Genomic DNA, 12,140 nt, shown 5'->3' on the forward strand with positions numbered 1-12,140 from the left:
TTTTCGTCTATTATTTTTTGAAATAGATTCTCTGACCCTTGTCTCACTCTTCTCCTTCCGGGACACCTATAACACGGATGTTAGTGCACTTGATGTTGTCCCAGAGGTCCTTAGACTGTCCTCACTCTTTTTAATTCTCTTTTCTTTTACACGTTCTGCTTGGGTAATTTCTTCTAGTCTTTTGTCCAGCTCACAGATCCATTGTTCTGTATCCTCTACTCTGCTTTTGAGTCCCTCTAGTGAATTTTTCATTTCCAGTATGGTATTCTTCATTTCTGATTGGTTCTTTTTTATATCTTCCATTTCTTTGTTGACATTCTCACTGAGTTCATCTATTCTTCTCCCCAGATCAGAGAGTCTCCTTAACACTCTTAGTTTGAACTCTCTGTCAGGTAGGTTGCTCTTTTCTGTTTCACTTAGTTCCTTTTCTGGGGTTTTGTCCTGTTCCCTTGCTTGGAATGTATTCTTTTGCCTCCTCATTTTGCCTCTTTCCCTGTGCTTGTGCCTAAGTATTAGGTAGGTCAGCTACATCTCCTGCTCATGGATAGGTGACCTTATACAAGTGATGCCTTAGGAGTCCTGCAGTGTGCTTCCCTCAATTCTGAATGTTCCAGGGGTGACCCCTATGTGGGCTATGTGTGTCCTTCTGTTGTGGCTTGTTTGTTCTCCCTGTAGGCGCCCAGGGAGGCTGAGTTATGCTCCTGGCCAGCTGTTGTAATGCTCAGCTGCTTGTAGTTGTTGTGGGCCCTTCAGTCTCTTTATCAGGTGTGAGGAGCCCCAGCACAGTTGGCTGCAAGATCTAATACCACATTTGTGTTGCAGTATTTCTTTTAAGTGAGTAGGACCCCAGCGTGGCAGGTTGTTAGGCTCAGGGGCTTACTATTGCTATAAGCCTCCAACCTATAGGTCTCTTGTCAGCTCTCTGAGGATTGCAGCTGGGTGGGGCTGGCCTCAGGCTCGGGAGCACCCAATTGTTTCAGGCTTTGTAAAGTGGGGCACACCCCCTATGTCTTTGAGAAGCACAAGATTTCTGCAGCTGACAGGCCCTGCTGCCCACAGGTCCACACACACAGTCAACACAGTCCTGCCCCGTGTGCTCATCCCGACCTCCTCAAGTGGACCCAGTCTCTCCACAGCAGGAGCCCCACACTCTCCACCACCACCCCACACTCTCCACCCACTCCTTGTGCACGCCCTGCCCCACAGAATTGGGCTCAGTTGCCAGGCTGCCGAAAATCCAGTCACCAATCTATGCAGGCCCACAAGTTGCCTGAGGGCTTGTTGTTGGGTAGGGCCAGTCTCTAGGGTGGGCTGCCTGCCCTGGCTGAGCTGGATTAAACCGGTGCTCTAGCGGGTGGGGCAGACCTGGGCTAACAGGCCCCAGGGAGAACTCCAATGGCGTCTGTGTCAGCACGCCCACACAAGGCCACAACAGTGGCCGCCGCCAATGTCTCAGTCCCTGGAGAGGTCTCACCTCTCACCGAGATGCACTCACGGCCTATCAGGGGAGTCTCTTTTCACCCAAGCACTGTGCACCTTTCTTTCTGGTGATTTTAGGAAGCTTTCTGAAATGGGTGAGTTTGCGCGTGGGCCCTTTAAGAGCCGGTTTTAATTTCTTTGTGAACCAGCTTTTCCGAGGGTACTCCCCAATGTTTTAGTAGCAGGCAAAGTCAGATATTATGCCACTCATCTCGATTGTGCTGTGTCCACAAAGTGCCCACAGCGAGGGCGCTCCCTGGCTCAGGGCCCCACTCCTCCAGAGAGGCTGCATACCTGTGGGCTGCTCCTGGGCTGCTGTGACGCTGGCAGCTTGTGAAGGTGGCGTTTTTTCTCTCCAGAAGGGAATATCTGCCTCTTCCACCTCAATTGGGATTGTCCTTTGTTGCAGGAGTTCCTCTTATCCAGTTTTCAGTTCTCCTTCAGGGGTCATTTTTCCACGAGTAGTTGTAAATTGGCTGTGTCCGTGGGAGGAGGTGAGTTCAGAGTTTGCTTATGCCACCATCTTGACTTCTCCTCTCTCATGCATTTTTATTGCATGAATTTACATTTTTATTTCTGAGCAAGTATTCATTATATTCTTCCTTTAGAGAAGAAAAGGTCCTAGTTACATGTTACCTGAACTCTGAGTACTCACACACACATATATGTCTGTGCCTGTGTTATCTGTGTGTCTATGAGCACACGCATGTGTGTGTGTGTATGGGTTGTATGCAAGTGTGTGTTTGTATAAATTTCTTTTTTGTGTCATTTTTCATCACTGTTGCATCTCACCTTCTCCATTTTGGATTCATTGTTTTCCCAATTAAATTTCTTCACTTAGTATTCCTTTCACTGAGTGTGAAAATAGTAAATTATCTAAGAACTTGCAGCTCTGGCAATGCTTTCTTTCACTCTCGTTCTCTTTATCAACTTACTTGGAAATATTTTCTTATTTAAAATAAAATGTAGGATTCAACTCCTAGGAGAGGAAAATCCATCTGATGGTCAAGGATCCACCCCGTAAAGCTATTCTTATCTCTCCTGAAGACATGGCCCCACGTGGTGAGTTTCACCTGTGGTATTCAGATCAGAGTCTCCTCCTGTTTGGGTATTTGCCCCTGCTGACTCCTTCTGCTTTGTCCCTTAAAAATAATTTGGCTCAGTGTAAAATTATTCACAAACAATTAATTCCTGGAAGCTATTTCTCCAATCTCTTCTGGCATCTCTTTTTGCTGTGGGACAGTCTGGTCCCAGAGCCTGTCATTCTATTGACAGTGATTTGCATTTTCTCTAGGAAGTAATTTTAGGACTTTTTACAGGACCCATGCCAGTCCTCCTCGAATTTTTTTTGAGTTGAAATTAACATGAAATAAAATGAGCATTTTAAAGTGTACAATTCAGTGTAAGATATATTTTTTTAATTTACCTTCATTTTCTTCATTTACCATAAAGGGACAAGACACAGATGTCACTTTAATTATAGGCCGCCCAGTACTTAGTCTTTCCTCATCTCTGTAAAAGTTAATTCTTTATCCCTTGAGCTGTTGCTGGACGTCCTTCTCCTTCTTTCCTGTGACACAATAGATGTGACGTTGGCCTTCCTCATTCTATTCCCCAAGTATCTTAAATTTCCATTTCTGGTTGCTCTACACGGCATTCTGGAAAATTCCCTCATTATTATGTTCCAGTTTCATAATTGGCTTTCAGCTGTCTTGTCCTTGAAGGATTATTTTTTTTAATGTCTCAATTCTACTGGATTTTTCATCTCTAAAATTTCTAACTCATTCAATAGTTGCCTATTCTATAAAAACAATCCATGTTCTTGCATCAAAAATTCCATTTCTCCCTTTATGTTTCAGATATTTAAACATGCTCAATTTAAAATTACTCTCCTGGGGCCGCGCCGTGGCTTAGTGGTTAAGTGTGCATGCTCTGCTACTGGCAGCCCAGGTTCGGATTCCCAGGCGCTCACCGACGCATAGCTTCTCTGGCAGTGCTGAGGCTGCGTCCCACATGCAGCAACTGGAAGGATGTACAACTATGACATACAACTATCTACTGGGGCTTTGGGGGAAAAAAAAAGAGGAGGATTGGCAATAGATGTTAGCTCAGGGCCGGTCTTCCTCAGAAAAAAGAGGAGGATTAGCACAGATGTTAGCTCAGGGCTGATCTTCCTCACAAAAATAATAACAAATAAATAAAATAAAATAACTCTCCTATTTTTCTAATGACTCTATTCCTTGCATATGATAACCCCATTCATCAGTAGCTTGTTGTCCATAGCATGTTCATCATGATTAGGACGACTCTTGACTGTCCATTCCTGTTGGAAGGTTCTCCTCTCACATCCCTGATCTTTCAGAGAGGGTTTCCCAGGGCTGTCCTGGGACTCGGGCTGACAAGGGGGGACTGTTGCAACTGTTCCTGCCTCATGGCATCCACTATCTCAAACTGAGCATCTGCTCAGGGTTGTGCCTGGCAGGGATGGTCCAATGGGAGCTTCACATTCACATGGGTGACAGACGCCCATGGCTGACAATACTGGATTCAATCTGTTTCAGGACACACACGGGAGGTTGCTCAGTACTGGCTATGGGTTCAGGTCAGTGGGCAGATATTCCAGTGTCCACCCAGAAACACATAGCTTCCAATCTCCACCTGGAGCCCCGACCCCTCCCTTCTTGTGAGGACCTGGGGGTCCTCTCTGTTTCCATGCAGGTGACTTCCTCCATAGGACCTCTTGACAATCCTGGGCACTGTGGCCACTCAGCTTTGTCCTCTATTCTTTGCTGTGGATCCCTCTCCATCATAGGAACTTTCACTTCACTTTTGTGCGTTTGTATGTGGCTATGTATTTCAGAAATATTGTAAGTAGCATTTCTGAGTGTTAGGGGCAGATGAGAGAGAGCTCATGGGTGGGCACATCAATTATCCACTTGACTGTGGAGTCTGACCCCATGATCCTCTCATGTCCCATCCCACTCATGTGTTAACCTAGCCTGGAAATTGATTGAACCCTCCCATGAACACACCACCACTGACCCACAACCACTCTGAAGAGTGGGGTTCATGACAACATGCTGCAGACGAGGAAATTGAGGCTCAGAGATTGGATGTTATACTCAAGGTCTCATGGGCAGTGCATGATGGAGGAATATTTAAATAATAAGCTTTGTCCCCCAATTCAGAGCACTAACCCACTCATCCACCCCTAAAGTTGAAGACAGAATCCCAAGATGAGGAGGAAAGATTTGCCCAAGGGAACGAGGAATCTGAGGAGGCAGGAATGACTCAGAGGTTTGTTTCCAGAGAGAACACTTTTGCAAGAAAAAAGAGAAGTCCGTGAAGGGGGCTGTGATAGAAAAAGCCCATAGTCCACGGCCAAGAGAGGAGTGATGTTTCCTTCCCTTATTTCCCTGTATTTCTCCTTTGTGCTCATTGTCACAATGACCTCAACCTGAACTGTACAGTGAGATGTTGAGCCTGTGTCTCTGCTGATCTGAGCTCTGCAGGGCAGCAGGAAACTGCATCTTCCCTGAAGCATCTCCAGGACCTGGATGACCACTGTTCATGGTGAGAACCCCACAGGGATGTGCTGATGGATGGGCTGAGGATGAAGGAGACCCCATGGGGGAGGCTCTGAGAGGGAAGGACATGCCCTGGGTCACCCTCACCTGAGAGGTGCATCTCAGGAAGACACGACATCTATTTGCTGCTCTGACCTGGAAACAAGAGCCAGGCTCCTGGGGAGGGGCAGTTCCCCTTCCTGTGGGTCTGCTGACGTGACAAACCCGTGACCAAGAGGGCCAGCCTCCGAGCGTCCACACCCTGTGTTTCTGTCTGTCCTTCTGGGCACCTTAGTCTGCTCCATCTGCACAGCTGGGGCCAGAGGGAGGAGAGACCATGACCCCCACCCTCATGGCCCTGCTCTGCCTCGGTGAGATCTCAGGAGGGGGAGGGGAAGCCCTACTCTGGAGGGACCCCCACACACGCAGTCAGGCCGTGGTCCATCGGGACACCCCAGGACACAGGAAACTCATGGGGAGGAGGGATTCTGCTCAGGCTTCAGGGACAAATCTCTCACAGGGAACTCTCTTCCAGGACTGAGTGTGGGCCCCAGGACTCCAGTGCAGGCAGGTGAGTCTGTCCCCAGATGTCCAAGCTTCCACCTTCTCATTGGGTACAAGAGCACTGGTGATAGACCACTCCAAGACCACTCCAAGGCAGCTGAGGATAAAGAAAAGCAGTTCTGGTCTGAGGAATGTGGGACATCTGGGAGGGTCCTGGGGCTGAGATGGAGGAATTGGGGAGAGCTGGGGAACTGGGGGTGGGGAATGTGTTGTGACCCAGCCTCTGATTTCCTTCCAGGGACCCTCCCCAAACCCACCATCTGGGCTGACCCAGGCTCTGTGATCCCCTGGGGGAAGCCAGTGACCATTTGGTGTCAGGGGACCCTGGAGGCCCAAGAGTACCTACTGTATAGAGAGGGAATATCAGGGATTTCAGAACCACAGAACTCACTGGAACCCAGAAAGAAGGCCAAGTTCCTCATCCCATACATGGCAGAGCAACATGCAGGACGATATCACTGCTACTATCGAAGTTCCTCATACTGGTCAGAACACAGTGACCCCCTAGAGCTAGTGGTGACAGGTAAGAGGACACTTAGGGGTCCCAGCCTCAGGTCTGCCCTCAGGAATGGGGTCTGCTCTCAGGGGTGTGTCCCCTCTCACAGCTCAGCCCTGGGGGACATGAGGGAGATGTGAGCCCCATTTAACATGCTGCCTCCTCCTCTCCTAGGAATCTCCAGCAAACCCTACCTCTCAGCCCTGCCAAGCCCTGTGGTGCCCTCAGGAGGGAAAGTGACCATCCAGTGTGACTCACGGCTGGGATTTGACAGGTTCATTCTGACTAAGGAAGGAGAACACAAGCCCTCCTGGACCCTGGACTCACAGCAAATCCCCAGTGGGCAGTTCCAGGCCCTGTTCTCTGTGGGCCCTGTGACCTCCAGCCACAGGTGGATGTTCAGGTGCTATGGCTGTTACAGGAACAAACCCCAGGTGTGGTCACACCCCAGTGACCACCTGGAGCTCCTGATTTCAGGTGAGGAAGTCCCATCCTGCCCCACCCGTGTTTTGAGGCATCAAACAGGTTACCGGGGAGTTTGCTCCCAGGGAGCCCTAGATGAGAGGGTAGGTTGAGGGGATCATGGGGCCCCTGGGCCAGAGACACAGAGGGTGAGAGACAGTGAGAATTGAGGACCAGGATGGAGAAGGGTTATGGGAGGAATCAGCCCCTGCAGTCCACTGCTGGTCTTTCTCCCAGGTGTTTCTCGGAAGCCCTCCCTCCTGACCCAGCAAGGCCATGTTGTGGCCTCTGGACAGAACCTGACCCTCCAATGTCGCTCTGATGCCGGCTATGACAGATTCGCTCTGATCAAGGAGTGGGGACACGACCTCCCCCAGTTCCTTGGCCGGCAGCCCCAGGCTGGGCTCTCTCAGGCCAACTTCCCCCTGGGCCCTGTGAGACCCTCCCATGGGGGCCTGTACAGATGCTATGGTGAACACAACCTCTCCTCCGAGTGGTCAGCACCCAGTGACCCCCTGGACATCCTGGTGGCAGGTGAGGAGCCAGTGGATTCAGTCAGAGACCAAACTCTGCACAGGCCCTGCTGGGGAAGCCCCAGGTGGTGATGCTGGGACAAGATGTGTGTGGTCCCCAGGGAGGGAGAGAGACAGAGACAGGGGATGGGCGGGAGAGGGAGAGATTCAGAGAACATAAGACAGACAGAGAAGAGGGTCCTCAGAGAGAGGCCTGGGGACTCTCAGTTCAGAACAAGGTGGGAGGGCAGCCCCTCACCCGCCCTTCCTCTCTCTAGGACTGTTGTCTGACACACCCTCCCTCTCGGTGCAGCCAGGCCCCACGGTGGCCTCAGGAGAGAATGTGACCCTGCTGTGTCAGTCATGGGGTCTGACGGACACTTTCCTCTTGTCCAAGGAGGGGTCAGCTGATCCACCCCAGCGTCTTAGATCAAAGCACAAAGCTCAGCAGTACCAGGCCCAGTTCTCCTTGAGTCCTGTGACCTCAGCCCACGGGGGGACCTACAGGTGCTACAGCTCATACAGCACCGTGCCCTACAAGTTGTCACACCCCAGTGACCCCCTGGAGCTCATGGTCTCAGGTGAGGGCCCCTGACCCTGTCCTTTCTGAGTCAGTCAGCTCAGGCCCCTGTCCCCCAGAGAGCTCTGGGCCGGGATGGGAGTGAGAGGGTCCGAGGCAGGGTCACCCAGAGAGGGATCTGCCCCTCAGAGTGAAGGAGGGAAACAGGGCCCTCTCATGGCTGCCACTTCCCACGTCCTCATCACCAGAATTCTCCAGGTGAGTGGAGGGAGAGATTTTGGGGCCACAGGGCAGATGAAGGAGAGGAGAGTGAGCAGAGATGGCTTATTTGGGGGAACCTCAAGGCCCTCATCTCCTCTTGTCTTTTGTCCCAGGATCCTCTGGGGACCCCACCTCCCCACCCACAGGCCTCAACTTAACGGCTAGTGAGTCACAGGGGCCTCTGTCCAGAGAAGTCACAGTTTCCCCAGGCCTGTCTCTCGAGACTCAGCTGATCTGACTCCTAGTTCCTCTCTCAGCACAGCTTGTCCCCCAGGGGGGCTGGGAGTTGGGCAGAGATGGGGGGTCCACAAGGACCCAGAGGTTCTGAGGCTGGGTGTACTTGGGGAGGGGCAGTCATGGCAGAGGGAGATGTTGGGGCCCATCCTGGGGGAGGGGCAGCCAGGATGAAGTGGGGAGAAGCAACTCCCCCACCTCCATCCTGATCCCCAGGAGGCTCTGAGGATCAACTACCCCAGATGGAGTCAGGAGCCCTGATGGGTAAGTGAGGGTCTCTGTGGGGGCTGGTGAGAGGGTCCACGGGGGCTGGAGGCTGAGTAACGCCATCAGGAGATGCTGTCTTGGACACACCTTCCCCTGTCTGAGCCTCAGTTTCTCCAAATATAAAGGAGAGAATCATGGCCCAGAGCTTAGATTTCCCTTCAGTTCTGACTACGGCTCTGACCTCCTGGGAGAGGACGCCTCATGGAGAAGCCTCCCAGAACTTGATTTTATGTCCAGGACAAGTCCCCTCTGCAGCAGTGATGGTGACATTATATGGGGAGGGTGGGGCAGGACAAGGGTCCAGGGGGTTCAGTCCCTTTCTCTTCAGCTCAAGGCACTCAGCTCCAGCGGAAAAAGCAAGGAAGGACGTCAGCCCCCTGGTTTCGGGTCCTAGCTTGGCTGCTTCCAGGCTGGGTGACCCAGAGCACATGAGTTAACTCTCTGTGCCTCAGTTTCCTCACCTGTGAAATGGGTGGGTGGGGGTGGCAGTTTTTTGTTACATGATTTTTGTGAGTTAGAGGAGATGAACGCACAGATCCCAGCACGTGCCTGGCACATATGTAGGTGCTCAATTAAATAGCATCATTGGCTCATTCATGACGTCACTCATGCCCAAGGTCTCAAATGGTACCTGAAGGCTCTGATTGGGATCTTGGTGGCCTTCATCCTCCTGCTGTCCCTCTTCCTCTTTCTCCTCCTCTTCATCCGACACTGGCGTCAGAGCAAACACAGGACCTCAGGTGAGTAGGAAACAGGGTGACCCGTGTCACAGGAGGAGGCGGGCGTGGGCACCAGCAGAGGGAAACCCAATAGATGGGAAGGTCAGCTTAGAAAAATATTTTTCCAGAATCTCAAATCAGAAACTCCTAAAGAAAACACTTAACACAGCACACATGTCCACATTTAAGGTATTTTTTATCTTTTGAATCTTATGAAATATTGAACATACACACAAGTGTGTGTTAAGGTTCCCTCCTTTCCTCTCGAATCCCATGTGGATGGTGGGTGGTCATAACCTCCCAGGGCTGAGACTCTGTCCATCTTGACCCAGCCCAGTGACAGGCTGATCTCCAACTCCCTGCAGGGGCTGCAGACCCAGAACCCAAGGACAGAGGCCTGCCCCAAAGAGCCCCAAACTCCCACCCCGCCCTTGGTCCCCTCTCTGCCCCTAACACTTCCGTCTCGTCCCCCAGCTCTGGCCCAGCTGCTGAGGCCCAGGAAGAGACCCTCTGTGAGAGGAGAGGAGGGTCTGCCCTGAGAGGGTGGGCACAGAGGTTTCAGGAAACCATGGGGTCATAGAGTGGGAGGGTCTGGGGATTTGGGGTGAGAAGGACTGAAATCCCACCCTGAAGGACCTCGGGCACATCTACTCACCCCTGGACCTCAGTGGCCCATCAGAGAGCAGAGGGGGCCTGCAGCCCTGAGAGATCTCAGGGAATCCTGCCAAAAGACACACCCCCTGTCCTGCCCCAGCAGATGCTGCAGGGAAGGACACACAGCCTGAGGAGGGGGTGGAGCTGGACCATCAGGTGAGACCCCTGCTCCTGTCCAGGCCACCAGGGACCTTCCTGTTGCCAAACTTAATCCAATGGGCACTTCCCATCCTCACATCACCTGGCTCTCAGCAGCATCCCACACTGACCTCTCCTCTCGGGTACCCTGGGTCATCCTGCTGTGACTTCACTCCTCCTGGTTTCTGTGACCTCATGGCCCCTCCCACATGGACCCCTTTCCTGGTTCCTCATCCTCTGTCTGACGTTCTGGTTGTTGGGGTGCACCCCCAGGTCTCAAGAGGAAGATGCAAGAATGAGTGAATCACCCACAAGTTCCCTAGGTCCCCTTCATTCATTCCCCCAACAATGTGCACAGGGAGCTCACTGTTTACCCGGCTCCATTCAGGTGCTGCAGGTACAGCAATGAGAAAACTGTGTCCACACTCCCTCCTTGAGCTCACCTCGTGCGTGAGGGACAACATGCAAATTTGGCTCATTGGAGCCAAATGAGTGAGAGAGAGCATGTTAGGGTAAGAATCCAAACTGTAGGAAGCATCCAGATGTCCAAGGCTCAGGAAGTCCCAGAAGATTCCATCATGGAAGTGACCTCACTCTGTAACAGTGTGGACAGTTGACTGGAGGAGGTCAGCACTGGGGTCAGGGAGACACTGTTTTTGTCCCTCTGTCTCCTTCCAGCAGGATCCCAAGGATGAAGACCCCCAGGGAGTCATGAACACGCAGGTGAGCCACTCAAGATCAAGACTCAGGCGGGGACTGGCCAACTCTCCTTCCCCCCTGTCAGAGGAATCACTAGACACGAAGGACAGACAAGCAGAAGACAGACAGATGGACAGACAGGTGGGTCGCATCCTCTCCAGACCCCCAGGCTGCCCCCACCCCAACCACATACCTATCCCCCACTCTCTCCCTGCTCCAGGCTGCTGTATCTGAAGACCCCCAGGAAGTGACCTATGCTCAACTGAGCCACTTGACCCTCAGACGGGAGACAACACCTCCTTCCTCCCAGTCAGAGGAGCTCCCAGCAGAGCCCAGTTTGTACGCTGCTCTGGCCATCCACTAGCCCAGGAAGGACCCCGACCCCACCCTCTAGGGAAGGAGACTACAGGGACCCCAGAAGGCACAGGAGCTGCCCCCAGTGGACACCTCCTAATGACCCCTAGCCAGCCTGGATGCCTAACATGGACCACCAGGAGCTTCTGCAACACTTTGAGAGTCAGCTGATTCTGCGACCAAAGATAACTAATATCCCCACATTTTGGAAATAAAACAACAGACATTTCAGTAATCCATGAGTGAAATGAGAAATCCGAACCAGAAGTGAGAGAACGTTTTAAATTGAACGATGATGTAAATATTACATATCACACCTACAAAATGGGAAAATTAAGAACCATGAATGAATATATTAGAAAAGCCTTAAAAAATCAATAACCTAAGCTATCATACCAAGAATTTAGAAAAAAGAATACCAAATTATTCCAAATGAAGATAGATAGAAGGAGGGAAATAATCATGACAAGAGTAGCTACTAATGAGGACGAATACAAAGTAGAGAAAAATCAATAAAGCCAAAAAACCTCATCTTTGAAAACATTAATCACACTTATAAATCCCAGCGACAATGCTCAAGGAAAAAAGAGAAAAGGCACAGATTACATTATCAGGACAGCATCACAGATCCTACAGACTTTAAATAGATAACAGATCATTATGAACAATTTTATGCCAATATATTAGAAAATGTAGACGAAATAGACAAAATCCTCAAAAACACAGTATACCAAAATGATGGATAAAAATAAATAGAAAATCTGAATTGTCTTATATGTTAAATATGTTGAATCTGTAATTAAAATTTTCCCAAAAAGTGTACTCTGAGTCTGGGAAGATTCACTGGTGAATGCTTCTGGACACTTATGCACTTATGAAATACACATGTACACACATACACACACATACACACACATACCAAAGTTAAATAGGCTTCCTCTGAAAATACAGAAGCAGGTAACATTCCTCTAGAAAAAAATTGATACTAAAATCTGACAAGGAAACTACAAAATGGGAAAATCACAGGATGCTGTCTCAGGAACTTAGCTGTAGATTCCTACACAAAATATTCCCAAACAACATTCAGTGATATATAAAATGGATAATATATCATGATCATGCTGGTATGTTTTCTTCAGGAATGGATGGTTGGTTTCATATTCAAAAATCAATCGGGGGCCGGCCTCGTGGCGTAGCGGTTAAGTGCCCACACTC

The 12,140-nt window shown here is 50.5% G+C and overlaps 1 protein-coding gene across 3 annotated transcripts; it reads left to right on the forward strand.

The window, feature by feature from the left end:
• Positions 1–5,073: 5,073 nt before the first annotated feature.
• LOC147912736 (leukocyte immunoglobulin-like receptor subfamily A member 6) lies at positions 5,074–11,747 on the forward strand. Of its 3 annotated transcripts, XM_087421171.1 has the most exons (11): positions 5,075–5,416; positions 5,581–5,616; positions 5,848–6,132; positions 6,280–6,582; positions 6,805–7,101; positions 7,358–7,660; positions 8,311–8,358; positions 8,979–9,101; positions 9,838–9,890; positions 10,551–10,712; positions 10,792–11,747. In XM_087421171.1, exons 1-11 carry the CDS (start codon positions 5,383–5,385, stop codon positions 10,933–10,935), a joined length of 1,788 nt encoding a protein of 595 aa, XP_087277297.1. In that variant the 5' UTR covers positions 5,075–5,382; the 3' UTR covers positions 10,936–11,747. The 3 variants fall into 3 exon arrangements, with proteins under 3 accessions (XP_087277298.1, XP_087277299.1, XP_087277297.1); XM_087421172.1 differs by lacking the exon at positions 5,848–6,132 and having other exon boundaries at positions 5,074–5,416; XM_087421173.1 differs by lacking the exons at positions 5,581–5,616; positions 5,848–6,132 and having other exon boundaries at positions 5,074–5,416.
• Positions 11,748–12,140: the final 393 nt, after the last annotated feature.

The sequence above is a fragment of the Ceratotherium simum genome, chromosome 33, assembly GCF_057802395.1.
Source record: "Ceratotherium simum simum isolate JZ-2026a chromosome 33, ASM5780239v1, whole genome shotgun sequence".
Taxonomy (NCBI): domain Eukaryota; kingdom Metazoa; phylum Chordata; class Mammalia; order Perissodactyla; family Rhinocerotidae; genus Ceratotherium; species Ceratotherium simum.